This window comes from Salvia miltiorrhiza, chromosome 8, assembly GCF_028751815.1.
Source record: "Salvia miltiorrhiza cultivar Shanhuang (shh) chromosome 8, IMPLAD_Smil_shh, whole genome shotgun sequence".
Lineage (NCBI taxonomy): Eukaryota > Viridiplantae > Streptophyta > Magnoliopsida > Lamiales > Lamiaceae > Salvia > Salvia miltiorrhiza.
Genome location: NC_080394.1, coordinates 15,957,958 through 15,977,192, shown reverse-complemented (window position 1 = coordinate 15,977,192; position 19,235 = coordinate 15,957,958). Strand labels below are relative to the sequence as shown.

The 19,235-nt window shown below is 33.3% G+C and overlaps 3 protein-coding genes across 6 annotated transcripts; all 3 read right to left on the bottom strand.

Annotated features, from left to right (window-relative positions):
- Window positions 1-708: 708 nt before the first annotated feature.
- LOC131001402 (2,3-bisphosphoglycerate-dependent phosphoglycerate mutase 1-like) lies at window positions 709-3,742 on the bottom strand. 4 transcript variants are annotated; one of them, XM_057927784.1, is made up of 8 exons: window positions 3,589-3,742; window positions 2,846-3,137; window positions 2,527-2,750; window positions 1,997-2,118; window positions 1,749-1,905; window positions 1,566-1,667; window positions 1,359-1,478; window positions 709-887 (listed from the first exon to the last, which is right to left on the bottom strand). In XM_057927784.1, the coding sequence occupies exons 2-8, from the start codon at window positions 3,117-3,119 to the stop codon at window positions 837-839; spliced, it is 1,050 nt and encodes a 349-aa protein (XP_057783767.1). In that variant the 5' UTR covers window positions 3,120-3,137; window positions 3,589-3,742; the 3' UTR covers window positions 709-836. The 4 variants fall into 4 exon arrangements, with proteins under 4 accessions (XP_057783767.1, XP_057783769.1, XP_057783770.1 ...); XM_057927786.1 differs by having other exon boundaries at window positions 3,585-3,721; XM_057927787.1 differs by lacking the exon at window positions 2,846-3,137 and having other exon boundaries at window positions 3,589-3,739.
- Window positions 3,743-5,837: 2,095 nt separating this feature from the next.
- Window positions 5,838-7,610, bottom strand: LOC131001401 (major pollen allergen Lol p 11-like). The gene is made up of 2 exons (XM_057927783.1): window positions 7,255-7,610; window positions 5,838-6,327 (listed from the first exon to the last, which is right to left on the bottom strand). The coding sequence occupies exons 1-2, from the start codon at window positions 7,406-7,408 to the stop codon at window positions 5,999-6,001; spliced, it is 483 nt and encodes a 160-aa protein (XP_057783766.1). The 5' UTR covers window positions 7,409-7,610; the 3' UTR covers window positions 5,838-5,998.
- A 5,593-nt stretch (window positions 7,611-13,203) lies between these two features.
- Window positions 13,204-15,670, bottom strand: LOC131001400 (inositol-3-phosphate synthase). Its single transcript, XM_057927782.1, has 7 exons — window positions 15,377-15,670; window positions 15,232-15,300; window positions 14,929-15,064; window positions 14,605-14,852; window positions 13,824-14,532; window positions 13,681-13,743; window positions 13,204-13,564 (listed from the first exon to the last, which is right to left on the bottom strand). The coding sequence occupies exons 1-7, from the start codon at window positions 15,562-15,564 to the stop codon at window positions 13,445-13,447; spliced, it is 1,533 nt and encodes a 510-aa protein (XP_057783765.1). The 5' UTR covers window positions 15,565-15,670; the 3' UTR covers window positions 13,204-13,444.
- Between the last annotated feature and the right edge of the window lie 3,565 nt (window positions 15,671-19,235).

The following is a 19,235-nucleotide window of genomic DNA, read 5'->3' as shown; positions in this document are numbered from 1 at the left end:
CTATGTATCTTAAAGTTCTTATAATTAAAATCCAACTATATATATGCTGTCGTTATAACTTATACGCTGATATTCTCTTGAATCTCTTTCTTCTTTATCTATCTATGGTTCGACTAATTTATTCTCGAGCACATAAATAAGGAATGCCACATTTTTCTTTGTTCAATTTTCTTTTTGGGATGAAATAATGTCACTGTCACACTCCGTTTTTTTTTTCTTTAAACGTCTCCTACTTTGTTTGCAGGCCAGGTCCGTAATTATTAAAGAATGAGTTAATTGTATATAAATTATTTTACACACAACCTTTAAATTTTTTATTAAAATTATTTAATTAATTTTTTTTTCTTATTTTGTATATTCACCCATTTTTTCGTCACTGTAACATGACATAAATATACTCGTGTGGCATAAATATGATCGTGCGAAAAAACCGACATCATATTATATAATTGAATAAAAATGACATCGTTTCGGGCTAAAAAATTAATAGTTGAGTAATTTTTTAAAAAAAAATCATATGCAAAATGAAAATTTATAAAAAATTTAGTATTTATACATAATTAACCCTAAAATAAAAAACGACATAAGAAAAAATCTTGCGCGTGTTTGCATCGGTACAGAGCTTAAACAGTCTAGTGAATCTTTTATAGAGATTTTAGAAGAAACTTTTTTCCGGCACAATTCAATGACAGATAAAGAAAAATGAAATACTCCACAAAGCAATATTTTCAAATGCATTGAACAAAATAGATATTGAAACTGACAAAAATAGAAATAAAAAAATTAATGTGTAACACAACATATTGAAAATATTTTTAGTATGACGATATCTCGTCTCATGATTCATTGGGAGTTTCGACTAATTTTTGCCGATACACAGCCAAGCTCTGCAACAAAGAAACAAACAATTTCATGAGATGATCTGATCACAATGCAAAACTTCATTAGAGATTGTATACGCCTTCATTTTAATGTGATATTCCATATATAGAGGGAGTATTACTATTCAAAACTCTATTAATAATCCAACACGGAGAAAAACTCTAATTTGGAGTAAGATTGCGAATGGCCCTTTAATGACTCTTTAGTTTATTTTGAAGATATAAGAAGCAATTATGCCAAAAAGAAATATCAATTAAGAGGTAGTATCAATTATGATGAAAAGCTGCCATTTTTACCTAAACTAAGACATACAGTGTAAATAACAAGCTGTTAATTATCCATTATAGTTCAATCTGAAGTTGATGAAATTAAATTGTATAGGCGCGGTTTCTCTAACTAACCATCCCAATTCAACATATACAGTCGTAAAATGAGAACATTCACGAGTCAAGTGTTGGTAACCGACGAAAGTGTACCTCTGTATAAGCATAGACTCCAGCTTCAGAAGATCCATGAGGACTTCCTCTCCTAATGAAGTGTCCCTCTTTATAGATGTAGAGCATAGGTACACCAGTTGAGAGCTCTAAATTTATAACCTTTTGATAAGAAATATATCAGTGATACTCTTTTTTGTTATTCACCATGTGCAGACAGTAAAATGTGAACCGATAAAAGTTTGTTACCTCTTCCGAAGTCAGCTTATCAAGATACATGATTATAGACCTCAGTGAATTTGCATGAGCTACGACCATCACATGTCTTCCCCTCAAAAGCTGAGGCTCAATCTGCAAGAATATAATTCGTCTAAGAATAGAAATCCCTCCAAAGGCAAGCCTAAAGATCACGATTATATGCATATTGCTTACATGCTCTTTAAAGAAGGCAACGGCTCTCCCCAAGCACATCTCTAAGCTCTCCCCGTTTGGTGGCTGAACGTGATAACTTCTGCGCCAGTTGTAAACTTGCTCCTTGCCATACAGTTCAGCTGTTTCCTGCTTATTAAAACCTTGTAGCTCCCCATACCTGTGAGTAAAAAATGTACATCGTCATAACTGGCAATAAATATGATAAAGTAGATAAGGAGATAACGGATAACAACTAGATATAGAGTTACATTCTCTCGTTCAGTTGCCATGCTTTGATGACGGGAATAGATTGCTTCTTAGTGTCTTCACTGTAAATCTGGGTCCACGTCCTTGCTTGTTCAGTCTCATCATGATGCATAATTATAGGAACCTGGTAAATATGAGTAGGTAAATTTCCAAAACATGTATTTCTCTTTCCATCGAGGAATTTGGTCAATTAACTTGTTTAAATACAAAGCTATGCATTAGATGAGTGGAATAGGCTAAATCTTTAAAATAAGGATCAAGAATCTACAAAGACCTTTTACTAATTCTCGTTGGCTTCTACTCTTGTTTCTTGAGGTCTTTTCATGTAGCAGAACATGCAGTGGTAAAGCGAACAGAAGAAAATTAGATTATTACATTACAACCAAAACCAACAATACCAACTCAACAGACGATTCCAGGTCAACAGATAGCATCAAAGATTGCAGCTATTATGTCTGTGAAGGTTTTTCATTAGAAGAAAAAACGTGCTAGCTAATATTCAGGTTTGAAACATATCTACAACACAAAATACCTTCATGCAGTGGTGTTGTGTTAGGGCAAGCATAGTTGTCATTTGAGCACGGATCAATGCTGACGTGTAGATGATGTCCAAAGGAAAGTTGCTAATTCTCTTCCCAGCTTCAATTGCTTCTTCCACTCCTCTACTCGTCAAGGGCACATCCACACAACCAGTGAAAAGATTCTTCTCGTTCCACATTGACTCTCCATGCCGCATCAATATCAAAACAGACTCATCTGCAAAATATTGCAGGATTTGCTCAAGCATCATGCAAAAACATAATGAAGACTGCAGAAACATCAACAAACGGTTCCAAATGCAATTCACTCACTCTCTGCAGTCTGAGAACTATAAGAATGGCTCTTGGTAGAGGAAACGGAAGAAACTGGATGCAGCCGCTTTGATGAACAGAAAAAATGCAATCTAGATAGTCTATAGCTGTTTCTTTTTCCTACATAGCCCTTGTTATCGCCCCAAAAACCAACTTGAGGTGATCTAATGGACAATTCTTGAAATCTCTTACAAGAATGAGAATGGCAACCCTCTCTAACTATACATTTTGAGCAGAAAGATTGATAAAGAGCACTAGCAGCAACAGCAGTCATTCTTGAAATTTAAAGCCCCTATATACGACATAAGCAGTTTAACATTGAATCAAGGCATCACAAACAAATAGTTTTAACATTTCAAATCCAAATTTTCAGCTAAAAGAATCGAACAAGACTACAAACTACTGAAGATAATGAGTTTGAATCCCAATTACATCTTCCCAAGACTAAAGTCAGAGCCTATTCACGCGATCTTCCAGTTCACACACATAAAATGCAGCTAAATTGAACTACAGAAAGAGAGGGGAAAATGCAGGATTATGCCATGAAAATCATGAAAAATTTGGTTTATTCCTCCAAACTATTTCGATTTCAGATTGAATACTACGAGTTCCATTCCGACAACCTAGTTTTACAAAATTCTGTTAAGACTCAGAACTAAGAGAGCTGCATATCGAAGATAGAGAAAATCGAATCGAAAAGAAAGAAATATTAGCTATGAGACGGGCGAAATCGGTATACCAACTTGAAATAAAGATCGTCGGAGCTTCGGCGGCGGAAATCGGCGGCCGGCCGGTGGTTGTTGGGACGTGTCGTCTAATTTATTGATTTTGGCGGGTTACTGTGTTGAAATGGGCTTCGCCGGCAATTTGTTTATGGGCTTTAATGAAGGCTTTTTCAAAAAAAAAAAAAAAACTATGTCTAATTCCTAAACTCAAATTTTAGTCTAAAACTGTAGGCTGTAGCGTAGCATGTTTAAGTTTATCTTTGGCTTAAGTACCAGATTTCCCCTATCGATGACGTCCCTATCGCGTTTAGCCCCTACCGTCAGGGACTCAGGGGGAGAGCTGCCCACTACCTCAACGTGACTTTATCGCACCAATTTCCACCCCCCCCCCCCCCCCCCCCGCCTTTTAACGGACACCTCAACGTGACTTTATCGCACCAATTTCCCCCCGCCTTTTAATGTCCGTTAGTGGGCAGCTCTCCCCCCTGATGGTAGGGGCTAAACGCGATATGGACGCAATCAATAGGGGGAATCTGATACTTAATCCTTTATCTTTTTTGTTATGATGCTTATGGAATGTGAACGAAATATCAGTTTATTATATTTTTATTGATTTTGTATATTATATTCCGTTATATGGATGATTAATGATGTTATTATTTTTATATTATTCAATAAATAAATTATATTATAAGAATATCTATAATGATGACGTCAAGAGTATTACTGACAAATTATGTATTATTATTACGCTACTCTTCTGACCATTTTTTAATATTTTTTTGGTCACTAAATAATTTAGAATTTGTGACGACAATTATAATGATAATAATATATGTCACTAAAATTAAACATTATAGTACCTAAATGAACTAATTTTAATGATACAGTAGCTATGTCACTACAAATCTTAATTTTAATGACAATAATTTAAAAAAATTTGTGACGACAATTATAAGTATGTGTGACTATTAAAGAAAATTTTAGTGACGAAAATTGATTGTAACTATATGATGAAAAATTTAGTGAAGAATATGACTTTTCGTCACTATAATTGTGCAATTTTAGTGACGATTATAGCATGTGACTATTTGAATGTGTTTTAGTGACTACATGCTGGTTTATTTAGTGACTGTAACATTCATATCACTAAATGAGGGAATTGTAGTGAAGACGAATACATGTGACTATAGACTGAAAAATTTAGTGACGATTGTATAATGCTACTAAATTACATAATTATATTGATGAAGATATCATGTCACTGCAAACAAAAACTATAGTGACGAGCTTAAATCATGACTAAAATTTTTAAAATATAGTAACGAAAAAAATTCGACACAATTTAATCTTATTAAGTGATAACATCATTTGCCACAATAATTTGTTTTGCAGTGACAATATTTTATCGTCGTCACTATAGCTATTAGCGACAATTGATATAGCCCTAATTTACCGACTACCACAAAAATTCTCACTAGAATGTTTTAATGACGATTTTGACACATATAACGATAAAAAATGTCACTACTAGAAGCCGATACCATTGTGTGGGGGATTGTTGAAAATAGTCACAGATTGTGGGATTTTCTTTTGGGTTCTTTTTATCATACGCATTTATATATTGGTACCCTAATTGCGCAAGATTGAAATGAGCTTGGTACGGTCTTTCGTTTTCAGCTAAGATTCTTGCGTTCAACTCGAGAGTTGATTTTTCCTTTTACGCACAACTCGACATTTGTACTTTCTTATTTCTCCTGGGCATTAATTCTCACTAGATTGGATTAAAATTTGCTAACTGGCTTGATAGATTGATTGCACAAGTTTATTGAGCCATTACATTTTCTAGGACCAGTTGTTTATTTTTTGATATTTTATCTGAGTTAATTCACTACATTTTAATCATTGTTTATGTTTTCTTAATAATAAATTTCCTCTCACTTGATACTTGATTAATATTAGATTATAATATTAATCAATATTAGATATCAATATTAGATTATTCACCATGCTTTTGTGTTTCATTTCATATGGATATGATACTTGATTAACTATATATTGGATGTCAAATAAGATAATTGTAATATACTCCACTTTTTATTAATGGACCAAGTATCTCTTGTAGAAATAGATTAGGTATTTTACTATAATTTCGACATATTTGTACAAAAATTAAAAACATTAGGATATAAACGATATTTTGTATGGATGGAAAAGAATCCTACGCATCAACCAAGTCTTCACATAGGCAAGAAAAGAAACGGGCGGGCATCAACAATAGCGAGTAACTATTGCAATATTGTAATCGTGGATGCCACATTTAAGTGACGAAGCACAAAATTACACATAACACAACACCATCATCTCAAAACAGATGAAACAATCAAACTACTAACTTAGGATGGATGCAAGTGAAAAAGAAGAAGTTTCAAAATTCCTCTGTTTCTTGGTATTTCTGGAGGATCTGTGCGCAGTTGGGCAAAGCCGTCTTCTTTAGGAATCCCATGTTGTTGGCGTATCGAATGTTGGAGGTCATGCCGTTGTTGCGGGTGAGGATGACGCGGGCACGGTCGCGCCCGGCATTCGGGGTGGCGCACTCAGGGTTCGCGCTCTTCACCAGGATGGCGTCGCAGACGTCGTCACCACAGTCAGTCGCCACATCGACTGCATAACGCCCACTGTGATCGGTCACGGCCTCGGTGGAGTAGGTGATCTTATCGGAGTCCTTGCTGCGGCACTCGATTCTCACGGTGGCACCTGCACCGCACCATCTTCGGTTAAGCTAAATAATACTACTACTAGTATTTATGTAACCACATATGTATATGCTTCACTTTTGATCAATGTATGCTACCCGACCACACTATTTGGATTCCGGGTTTATATCTATAAAAACCAATGTCATTAACAACTATACGTTCCAATTTGATTATCATATTATTCACAAATATGAGCTCCAATGCAATGTACAACTATCTTGTTCGAGTCTATTAGTTGGTTAGATCTTCACACACTCCTTCCTTACCATATTATACACCACATGTTTACTTCTTATATATGATTGAATATCTTTTTTCTTCATTATTAGGATTTTTTCAATCTCAATCTTTCAATAGAATATAAATGAGACAAAACTAACTCAAATGATAGAAATTATCCAAATATTTCAGTCCATATTATTAAGCAATACATTAGCCTAAACTATTTTTGTCTAAGTAATTAATCCTAAAAATAAATGTTTTATAAGCTGGATCTACTTGTGTGATCATTGCGCGTTAACAAAAATTAAAGCCCACCATTTCTTGTTTATTTCAATTCATGAAAATTTAAAACCTAGCAATTTTGTTAGATTATTAAATTATATTGGGTAGATGGGATCCAGCTTGAGTCTATGTTACACTTACGCACTACGCATTTTTCAATTTTTATTATTAACTTCCAAAATACTCAAAAGGACAAAGATTTACACAAACAAGACCAGCAAAATTCAATAAATCCCAATATGGCGAGTAGCTTCATTGAAACGGCGAGACGAAAAACCCTCACTAAATTGTACTAGAAATCAAGCAATGCCCAAGTTAACACACACGGACACACCATTAACATAGATCTAAAGAATAATTCAAATTTAACCCAACATGTGTGTGTGTGTGTGACGGAGAGAGAGAGAGAGGATTTAATCACCGGCCATATACTCAGTGGCGTCGGTCTCATAGCCGCAGCGGCAGGTGTCGCAGTAGACAGAGCCCTGCACATGGAACGACTCGCTCACGAAACGAGCGGTGACGATGGCCGGAACGACGCACGCAGCTAAAAGCAGCAGCAAAATTCTCGCCATTTAAGAGATCTGCCAAGGAATTCCAAGTGTGTGTGAGAGAGTGAGGATTGGGGGGTGAAGGAAGGAGTGGTGGGTGTGTATGTATATAGTGTGGGGCGAGATGCTCACATGGGCTGTTGTCATTATCATGCAATTCCTCTATTTTTCTATGCATTCATTTTTTTTTTGTTTAAAGCCGCGGTTTGTTGTAAATGTTTGCGTCGGTGGGGAGTGGTGTAAGCTTGGATTTATCGCATTTTTAAAAAAAATAATATTAATAATTAGGACTCGAAATTAATCAATTTGTTCTATAATTGAAGGGGAGTGGTGTAAAGCCTGGATTTATTAATTTGGATAATATATATATATATATATATGCAGTGACGTAGCCAGGATTTTGTTTCAGGGGGGCCCAATTTGTAATAATTTTAAAATAATATATATATATATATATATATATAAATTAAAAATAAAATTATTTTTTTATCAATTTATTTTATGTACAATGCATCGTTTAAAATTAATAGCTAGGCATTGCTATATTATAACATATAGTATTTTTTTTTACATTTAGTATTCTAAAATTATAATATAAAAACTTCATTGTAATATTTAAAATAAATCTCTTTCGACGTGGAATCAAAAAAATCTCTTTCAATTTGAGGTACTAAGATTAATCAAAATATGTCTTAATAACTTACATAACAAAATTTAGGATTATTAATAATAATTAATAACTTGATATCTGAAAATAAAAGTAATAATTGGATTCATTCACTAACGCACTACTTCGCATAACTAAAGAAATACTAAATCCTCATTAATAATGTAAATACGAATAACATATATACAAAAAAGAAATGAAAACTAATTCACTAGCATATGGTTTGAGCTAATAACTGATATGAACTAAGATTAATTACTTAAATATATTAACTATAATATCTAATATTAAATGGGAATTTTATTAAGGAAAACTATAATATGTAATACATAATAAAATCAAGTTATAATATTAATAAAGAAACTAAAACAAACAATCTATAACATAATTTAAAAAGTAAAATAAACAAGGAAAGTAAATTGCAAGGTGATTATAAAAAAAGTTACATTTAAAATTCAAAATTTACTATTTTTTTTATGATCGTTCATTATAGATAATTGAAAATTCAAATTTCCTCTTTCAATTAAAAATAATAACAAACAATATAAAATAACATCCACCTAAATTAAAAAATATTGTGAATTTATGATTGTTTTAAGGAAAAAAAGAGATTTTTTTTAGAATTAAAAGTACATATATTTAACTAAAAATATAAATATTACTATATATATAGTAATTATTTTGAAATTTCCAGTGGGGCCCAGTGCCCCCACTGGACCCCCCCTCCCTCCGTCACTGTATATATGTGTGCGCGCGCGCTTTTTCTACTAAGTTTATTTATACTTTAAAAAAAAATCATGCAATTTCTTAGCATATTTTGCTTTTTGTTTACAAACTATAATATACGATAATACATGATTTGGTCAGGAAGAAAAAAGTATATAGTGAAGATAGAAAGAGGAAAGCAAGCATATTATATTGGAAGGAATAAAGTGATTCCTAAGAAAAGAAATTGCAAACCTTTCGCAAAAGCAATATTTAGCAAACAGAAAAATGTGAGTCAATTATTCACAAATATATGCAGTCATAGATAAGTGTCCATGATTGATATTACAAGTAATGCATATTTTTTTTTCGCGGATACAACTAATACATATTTACATGTCTGATATTCGCAAAATAAATAATGGAAAGTTGAGGCATTTTGTTGAGTTAGGGTCGACTGCACTGGCTAGCTACTAAATTCAACCTACGTTTGCTAGGGTAGGATTTGAAATTTTAGATGTCTAAAATATTACTCCTTCCGTCCCAATAATGAAGCCACACTTCATTTGGGTACGGAGATTAAGGTTAGTTAGATTAGGGAGTTTAGTGTAGATTTTAAATATATTTAAATCCTATTGATTGCATTTTAAAGGGTATTAATTTTTTCTCTCCTCTATAATCATACGCAACCGCAACACCGCTTCACTTCCTCCATGGAATCGCTGCCGGCCACCACCACCAAAGTCCTTTTATCTCCCTCATAAACCTATTATTAGAGACATGAGATAATATTTCTTTTATTTGTGGTTTACAATAAATAGTAATGATATTCTCCACACACAAAAAGAGAAGAAAAAGAGTTATGATGATTCTATATTTTGATATGAAATCAATTTATATATTTTATGTTGAGTTATGCCACCATAAAATACTACAGTGCAGTAGTTGACAGTTCTTATAATTTATTATGAAATTGCAAGTGTGTTTAGTATTTTAGTAGTATTCAATAAATCTATGAAGTCAGATTGTGGCAGTCATGCACCGGTTAATTATAAATTTTGTTAATTTATTTATTTTAATAAAAAAAAGGAATTCATTATTTTACTATATTATTTGTATTGTAAATTTAAAAAATAACTATAGTTTGAACAATATAATAAGATAATTAAATCTTTTTTATTAGAAAAAATAATTAAAAAAATTCCTATTTAACTAGTGTGTGGGTAGGCTCACCGCTCATTAGTATTTGTCATAATATTTTGGTAGCAACATTAAATTGAGGTTGCATGTGATGTGAAGGAAGCTAACTTAAAGGAAGAGCAAGTTTTAAGAGTACCCAGGTTGGATCTGGGTTGACCCATTATAATTGATTATAAGTTGACCCGTTTGGTGTGATTAATGATAATCATTAATCTGCATTTATTAGACACGAATAGATCTTGCATGGTTATGAGCGAAAGTCATTAATTAGCGATTAATGTCTTCGGCTTTAGTCTTTAACGTGCAACGCACATGTATTAATGTATTCTGGGCCGACAGACCTGGGCTCGGCCCACTTGTCGATTCAATTTAAAATGTCAAAAAAATGTATGTATATATAGACAGGGAGAGAGTGAGAGAGAGAAAATTCCTAAAATAAAATATATAGAGAGAAAAGATTCGGTGATAATAATTAGGTAGGATGAGAAATGAGAATGAATTTGAACTTAGATATTCAAATATTATCACTAATATTTATTAAAAATAATTGCGTGAAATGAAAATAATAAATAAATTAATATAAGTTTATAAATAAATTAATGTAACAAAGGAATATGTATTCACATGAGTTTGAATTCTAAAAGAGACAAAATTTTCACCATATTAATTAAAACACGATTATTCATGTATTACATTGATTTATTCATAAATTTATATTGACTTATTTATTATTTTTATTTCTCATGAAATAGCATTCTCATTGTATCCATAAAAAACTAAAAATAAAATAAAAATAAACATTTAGTTCCCCTAAAAAGGCTAGTATTGTAAGACTGCAAAGGCTAGAGTACGACCAATTGGGTTTGATTCATGTTATATCACGTGTTATGCTACTAATACATATCATGTGTATATTAATAATATCATATAATAAAAATGTTATATTCGATGATGAAAAATGAGATGTAACATGTAATGTCATAAATAGGGATGTCAATCGGGCAAATCCAACGAATTTCAAGCTAGCCCTATCAGATTACGGATTATTTGGATGTGGGGCTAATCGGGTTGAAAAAAATTTCGGGTTAGAAATTTTCAACCATAACCCTAAAAATGTTTGGGTTTCGGGCTAGCCCATCGGGTTAGTCGGGCTAAAAAATTTATTTAAAAAAATTAACTAATATATTTCTCTTAACAATATTATATTTGTAATAAATAAATACACACATAAATAAGTAACTTTTCTACATCGACTTACATAATAACTAATATGCGAGTCTTAGAGATATAAAGATGCAATATTTTTATTAAATAAGTACTCACTACGTCCCTGAAATAAGTTCATCTTTTTCCTTTTTGAGACGTCCCCCAAATAAGTTCCTCTTTCTTTATTTCCATTTTTGGACAACTACCCCACCACTAATAATACTTTATTTATTCTTACTTTTCACTTTTTCACCACTCTCAATACTAATTATAACACTTTTTCACATTTTCATCACTCTCAATACTAATTATAACACATTTTTCTCCACTATCAATACACTTTACCACTTTTCCTTAAAACTAGTGCCGTCCCTAAAGAGGAACCTATTTCAGGGACGGAGGGAGTATCATTTTTTAATTTTTACATTTAAATATTTTATGTTAAGTATTAAATTGAAAATACAGAGAAGTGAAATGATAAGTATAACTTCTAATATTGAATTTCTAATATTGAACAAAAATACATTTTAGAAACATTTGCAAAAGAAATCTTATTATACTATTTTTCATAAGTAAAGTAATGAAGTTGAAAATCAAATAACGAGAAAATTTTCATATAATCAAGTGAACATATTATTTCTGGGTCGGCCCTATAGGATTTCGGGTTAATTTCAGGCCGACTCTATCGGGTACCGAACTATTCGGTTACGGGCTAATTGGATTATAATTTTTATCAAGTTGAAAATTTTCAGCCCTAACTCTCTCGAATTGGTGGGTTAATCGAGCCATCCCACAGGTTTCGAGTTGGATTGACATCCCTAGCCATAAACCAACCAAGTTGGATCAAAATATATTTATGATTTGCATTTTAATCAATCTTCAATAATATATACTCCCTCCGTCCGCAATATCATTTCCATATTGTGGACTACGCGAATTTTAAGAAAAGCGGCGGATTGTAATAGATAGTAGTTAATATTATAGTGATTGGAGTTTGGGTCCCACTATTGTTGTGAGTGGAAGTTTGTCGACCCGACTTCTATAAATACAAGTGGAAACGATATCACGGACAAACCAAAATGACAAATATAAAAGCGATATCATGGACAAAGGAAGTACTTTGTATGTTCCGTAAAAATTGTCTCCGATTTCCTTTTTGTAAGTCTAAAATTTAAATTTTCATTTTATGGCTGAAAGAGCATTGATTTTATTTTATTTTGCCATATCTAATGACTTTTAAATTGATAATTTATTGTTGTGATTAATAAGAAATTTGTCAGGCGGACAAAAGATATTAGATATAAATATTAGACGTAAATATACCTATGACACACCAAAAATGATGTACATAATGAAAATGACACATATTTTAAGAAAAAATATGCTAATTATATTTGAGTGGAGATTGAATCTCACATCTTTTATAAATAGTGAGAGGAAAAATTTATGTGATCATTTTAAATACCCAATAACAAATAATTTAATGGGCCGCCAGGTAGTGGGAGGTCCAGTTAATTTGCTAGGGTCCATACTATGGATTATATATACTCCAAAATTTATAAGTATTATATATACTGATACTCATACGAGAGTCATGCGGCCCCATCCATTGAACGAATGGACTAATGGTAGAGTATATATCCACAAGGCTGAAATTATTTTATTAATTTTGGGGTTCGAATGAGTTTTTTGACATAAACTATAAACATAATATTGTAAGCCATTTTATTTTGAAAAAATATTGCAATTAGTTATTAGTATATATTTATAAATAAATAATAAAAATGAAGCATAATTATTTTATTCTCTTATATCTTAAATAAATTTGGATGTCTCCCGGGCTTATCACTTTTTTACTTTTAACAATCATAGGTTCCAAGCCACGATTTTATTTTTTTCACATGGTACGTATAATAATTTTTCATCTCAACTTGTGACTCATACTTGTATGTGAGGATAGTCATCTATAATGTTTTGATATATATCTCAAATTTTAGACAGAAAATGACTTAATATAGAATAGAAGTACGTAGAAAGGCCATTTAATAATATTTTCTCTTAATTTGAAAAGATTAACTTGGAAATAAGAAGAGGCAATAAGAAATTACAGAAAAGTAGTTACATATAAGGGATAAGCTAGCTAGGCTCTAAAAGAGCTAGAGCAAACAAAATACACTTGCAATAGCTACATAAAAAATAGATTAATAGTAAGGAAAAAGGGAGAGAAAAATGAAAACAGAGTCTTATGAAAATATAGTTGATCAAAAAGAGATGGTAAATATTCACTTGTATTCCAAAATCATGTTGTTTTCGGGAGCCAATCCAACACAGGCCCTAAATATGTTCTCCATCATCGCCCGCTGCTTCGACAACGCGTTCACCACGGGTGTTCCCGGAGGCACCTATTTCAATTAATTACATAAATGAAAACTATATTTTTGTGTGGAAGCTATAGTTTTGATTGGTAGCGATTTTTGTCCTGAAAAGTAAGAATAAAGAGTTTTTGTAGTGTACTTACAAGAGGGGCCTTGGTTAGATAGCTAAGGATGGTGGCCACAGGGTGGAAAGAGTGGAATTTTCCCTGCAAGTGCAAGATATTGATATTAATAATTAATAAAAAAGTTGTAGTGTAAGAATTAGGTAGAGTTGATGAATTGTAACCTCGTTGTGAGCTTTGAGTTGGATTCGAGTGGTGAGCTCAGCAAGAAGGACCAAGTCTAGAATGATGGGAGCTGCAAGAAGAGAGTCCTCGCAAGTGTTGTGCATTACTATGGTGCTTTTGCCTCCCATGAAGATCTCGGAGGTGTACTCGTCCATGGCCCTCTTGCTGTCTCCCACGTACGGGACATACTTAATGACAACGACGTGGTCGGGGTGCTCGCCCGGCTCGTACAGGATGCCGTTGCTTGCCACCATGTCGTCCACCACGTTGCTCTTGGAGATCTCCTTGGAGCGGAAGGTCTGAGGTGCCGACAGGTTCATTCCGTCGTTGTTTCCCAAGTGATTGTAACTCACTATGGAGGTTGGCTTAATACCAGCCCCAACCAGGAAATCAACCAGAGCCGATTTCATCTTGGTCTGCCCACTCTTGAAATCATCTCCACCAATCAAAGAGTTCCTGCTAATGGCCAGCTCAATGAGGCCCGGGACAAATGTGTTTTGCGGGCTGCCATTGATGAAAGGCACGTTCTCAAGAATGCAAGCCAGTCCAAAGAGGGTGGAGGGAGAGATCTCGGATTCATTCCTCTCCAAGGAGGCCATGAGGTTCTCACTCGTGTCGTTCAGACCCACCACCACGTTGCTATACCTCTCCGTGTTGCCCGTCCACAGCACCACCACCCTCTCCACCTTCTTCTTCTCCTTGAACTCCCTGCACCAAATCAACCACTTCAATTCGCCATTGCCCTACTCTACCCTCAAAGAATTAATTACTAGATCTTACCTAATGTCTCTCATCACTTGTTCCACCTGTTCCTTCTTGGTCCCTTTGATCACGTTGTTCGCACGTGCGCCTTGATTGGCGGCGATGAAATCTGCGTCGTAGATTCCTGGGAGTGGGACCATGTGCTCCATGTAGGGCCGCAGCTGTTTTTGAAGATCAATGTCCAACACTTTGGCTCTGCCCATTGCGTCACCCAAATTCATGTCGCTTATGTCCCATCCTCCAAAAACGATGTCGTCCGGGTTCACCTGATTAATAACCACACTCAAATTCATTAACTATATAAATCACCAATCATCATCATATTAATATTATGAGACAGACCATGGGGAGCAAGCTTTTGAACGGAGCGTATATCTCTTCTCCATTGAAGGACCCGACCCGGATTGAGGAAGCCTGGGTTAGCGACCCGAAATAGTTCGCCTGTTGCACCTTGTCTTTCGTCGCCCACGAAATCCCCCTGCGTTAAGATTCCCATTTCTCAATTTTCGTCACAGATATCATCCAAAATTCAATCTTATTCCTTCATTGCTCATCAAAATCGGATATTGCATAGATTCTAGAAATTCAATTTCGCTTTTATACAGTTTATAGAAATTTAATTCAAAAAAGAGAAAGAAAACTCACTCCCGATTTGCAATGACGCCAGCAGTAAGGGTTGAGCCGTTGTTCCCTCCCCACCCAACAAGCATAACCCTACAAAAACAAATCAATCTCAACATTAAAAAATTCGAAAAAAAAAAAATACAATTTTCTTAGTAGGAAAACATACCCTAATTTAGGGACATGGGCGTCGGTTTTGAACTCGTATTGGACAGTTTTGGGCTTCACAATCCAGTGGTAAGAGCCGTTTCTGTTCTCGTGAACGAGCTCGGTGGTTTCGTAGTTGTAGACAGAGTGAATCTCAGTGTCTGTGTACTTCACGTTGGGGCTTTCGACCTTGAAGCTCTCGATAAACATTTTCGGAAAAGGAGAATTTGTTTGTTGAGGAGAGAGAGAGAGAGAGAGGGAGATTTTAGGAGCGGAAAACAAGTGTGTGCCTCTGTATTGTGCTGTGTGTGTGAGTTCTTTGGGCTGGCAGCGAGAAGATTGCATAAATAGGCACGAGAGTGGACACGTGGCGGCGGTTCAATGGACGTGACCCATCTCGTGAAATGTATAACTGAAGCTTAGCCATGCAAAAATTCAAGTTTATTATATATTACCATACTGATTTATGTTTATTACATATTTATTCAGATTCAATAACATATTTTATGATTTAGTTGTATTTATAGCGTTTGATGAACACAAATTGTGACCAATGAATTCGTCTTATACAAACTAGGCCAGGCCCCCGCTATTTTCGATTGCTAGCTATAAGGCGTATTTGGAAACTGTAAGCCCAAGTATCTCTCTAATCCTAACAAAAATGTAGCAACATATATTCCTAATTCACCGATCGGATTGACCAACAATTCAAACAAATTCCTTAATTTTTAGGTTTCACCTGCGCCAACAAACTCATCACAAATATCTGATTTTTTTCCCCTCCTAATAAAGCTATAGACGAAAGCACATGTTACATAAAGTCCTAAAATAACGAGAGTTCAAACTCGATTTCGTGATTTTATTTAAATGAAAAGGTCGAACTTAAGCTGAAAAGCACCAACTTTACTACTCCTTGTTGTTTTCTTGTTCTGGTTAGGATGAACTAATTTGATTATTCTAACTTTAGATTCAGTTTTCATCATGATAGGTAGTCTGTTTGGGTTTATTTCTTCTTTGATTGTTCTGGGTATAATCAATTTTGGACTATTTCTAAGGTTGTTTTTAGTCAATTTGATTTCTATTTTTCCTTGTTGATTCCTCTGAGTATTGTCACTTTTGGGCAACATAATATATGAAATATCGATTAATTTTATATTTACAGGTTGAGGGTCCGCCTAATCCCTCACCTTTTAGGTGTTTAAATTTTTTTTTATGTAAATTAGTCACTTATTATTATTATTATTATTATAATTATTATTTAGAGATCACGTCAATGAAATTGAATTTAAAACTTTTGATATCGTAAATTAACAATTCTAATTCTAGGTCCACACATGCTTAATCAGTATTCACTTAATTTTAGCGTGCGTGTGTTCGCCAACGATAAGGGGTTAATGTCTAAGGTTAAAGGTCTTGAGTTTGAATCTCTTATGATGCGACCTTTAAATTTCTTTATTTGATACTGTTAATTTATATAAAAAGGAGTATTCACTTAATTTTGGGGGCCGAAAGTAGTCACTTCATTATCTCTAAATTGGTATTAGTCTATACAATCTTAAAACAAATCGCGGAAGACTGTGTCAATGAGTGAAGCGAAATAGAAATTAGAAAACAAATTAAGAATGGTAAGATAAACACAAGGGGGCAGAAAGCAAAGGGATTGATATTAAAATTGCTGAAAATTAATCTGAAAAGCTAATTAAAAGCAAGTTGACGATGAAGGGCGATGAGTCGAGCAGGATGCGATGGGCATAGCAGTTTTTCGACTTAAATTTTGTTGTCAGAGTCGGCCATAAGAAACCAAAGGTAGAAGAAATGGACATGTGTGGGATGAGCTGAACGCGTGTCCACCTCCTCTACTGTGTGAACATGCTAGAATCAATCCAACGCCTCAATCACTTCATCTTCACTTTTTTCATTCTCCATTTCGCTTTTCAAATCAAATTCACAACTCTATATTCAAAACTTTATTCTATATATATGAAGATTCGTAACTTTATATGACCTATAAATTTTTATTAGGCTTTATTATTCAAATTTTAACTACCATAACAATTGTCCGACGAATTGATATGCACGCATATATTTCCTATTTCTACAAAAAATAAATCACTTTATGTCTATTTGCGACGTCTATAAAAATTAATTCATTTTCATTTTAACACCATACTCTAAAACTTATTATTATGAATACATTCATTTATTTATCTTTTTTTATTATATAATGAATCTCTTTCTTCACTCATAATATAATTCAGGGTTAATTACATATAATATCACGAACTTTGCCCAAAATTCATTTTCCCCACGATCTATAATAATTACATTTTTTTTATCAAATACTTTGACATTTGTTAAATTTCCCCACGATCTTTTTTACCCTCAAATCGGAATCGACGTAGCGCTGATTTGGCTCGCCGGCACACACCATTCCAATAAATTAAACGATGCGTTTCAGTTTAAACATTAAAATCCTCGTTTTAGCAATCAGCGCCACCAATGGGCGAAGCATCGGTGCCAACAATCGGCGCACTGGTTTGGAAGATTGGAAACACGAAGCAATCGGTGCCAACATTCAGCAAGCAATTGGCACCACTGGTTTGGAAGACCTCGACACGAAGACTTCCACACTGGTCCGGAGAGGAACCCTTCGACAGAGGTGGTGGAAAGGAAAACAATCGTTTTTTTCTAGCACCAAAAGCAATCTTTGATTTCCTTTTGCCCGATAAAAATGAGAAATTAAAAGAAACTATGGCTTTTTTTATTATGATTTAATATTATATGTGTAATTTAAAATTCATATATATTCCACGTCAATTTTACGTGTAAAATTAAATACATGTCATTGCTATGTCATTTTTCCGGTCATCGGAAAAAAAAATCATGGGGAAATTGAACAAATGTCAAAGTATTTGATAAAAAATGAAATTTTTTTAAGATCGTGGAGAAAATAGATTTCGGGCAACGTTCGTGATATTATATGCAATTAACCCTATAATTAATTAATACGATATTTTACTCACAATACATCCAATTAATTTTATTAAAATTTGTATCATCCAATTTCAGGATTTTTTTGGTGGACGAAGGGAGTATAATACTTAAGGTTTGTTATCTTTAATTGATAAATTTATCATGAGAAATGAAGAGATAACAATATTTTTCCTATTTTAAATCCTTTCTTTCTTGTCCCTTATTTTCTACAAAAGAAAATTCTACCATTTCTTATTCATTCTTTTGACTTCAAAGAGGGATAATATTATCCCTAATTCGTGGTGTGATAATATTATTCATCTTTAAAATGAGAAGAATGAATGAGAGGAATGAGAAAAAGTTAAATTCTCTTTTGTAGAAATTGAGAGAGAAAAAAATAAGGGATTCAAAGGAATTTTTTTTATTATCCCGTATTTTTTTCATGATGAATACACGAATTATATACACACACACACGAATATTTATATATATATATATATATATATATATATATATATATATATATAAAGTTAGGTTTTATGGAGAATTATATTTTTCGATGGAATGGAGAATAACGAACAAATCAATAAATTATACGAATAAACCAACATATATAACTCATGAAGAGACGTATTTAGTAAATATGATGAAGATTTCGCCCATGATTCGAATCCTACGAAAATGCATGTTCATAAGATATATTGATCTGTTCATAAAAATTATTAACTTGTTCGTTATTTTCTCATGCATTTTTCCTTCTCTAAATATTTAGCATTTTTCATGAAACTTTTTTCTCTATATATATAGAAGGAATTCAATACTAATGATCAGATCTGATGAAAAATAAAATATATTTGAGACATATTTGATTATGGATGTTAATTTGTTTATAAAATTCATTTGATAAA

Excerpts from the sequence above, each read along its gene's own strand:
- LOC131001400 (XM_057927782.1), bottom strand. The coding sequence starts at position 15,564 with ATGTTTATCGAGAGCTTCAAGGTCGAAAGCCCCAACGTGAAGTACACA. Across the intron at positions 14,853-14,928 it reads TCAAAAGCTTGCTCCCCATG|GTGAACCCGGACGACATCGT; the intron begins GTCTGTCTCATA and ends GTTATTAATCAG. Across the intron at positions 14,533-14,604 it reads CAAGTGATGAGAGACATTAG|GGAGTTCAAGGAGAAGAAGA; the intron begins GTAAGATCTAGT and ends GATTTGGTGCAG.
- LOC131001401 (XM_057927783.1), bottom strand. The coding sequence starts at position 7,408 with ATGGCGAGAATTTTGCTGCTGCTTTTAGCTGCGTGCGTCGTTCCGGCC. Across the intron at positions 6,328-7,254 it reads CGCCACTGAGTATATGGCCG|GTGCCACCGTGAGAATCGAG; the intron begins GTGATTAAATCC and ends GGTGCGGTGCAG.
- LOC131001402 (XM_057927784.1), bottom strand. The coding sequence starts at position 3,119 with ATGACTGCTGTTGCTGCTAGTGCTCTTTATCAATCTTTCTGCTCAAAA. Across the intron at positions 1,906-1,996 it reads TGGCAACTGAACGAGAGAAT|GTATGGGGAGCTACAAGGTT; the intron begins GTAACTCTATAT and ends TTTTACTCACAG. Across the intron at positions 1,668-1,748 it reads TTGCCTTCTTTAAAGAGCAT|ATTGAGCCTCAGCTTTTGAG; the intron begins GTAAGCAATATG and ends ATATTCTTGCAG.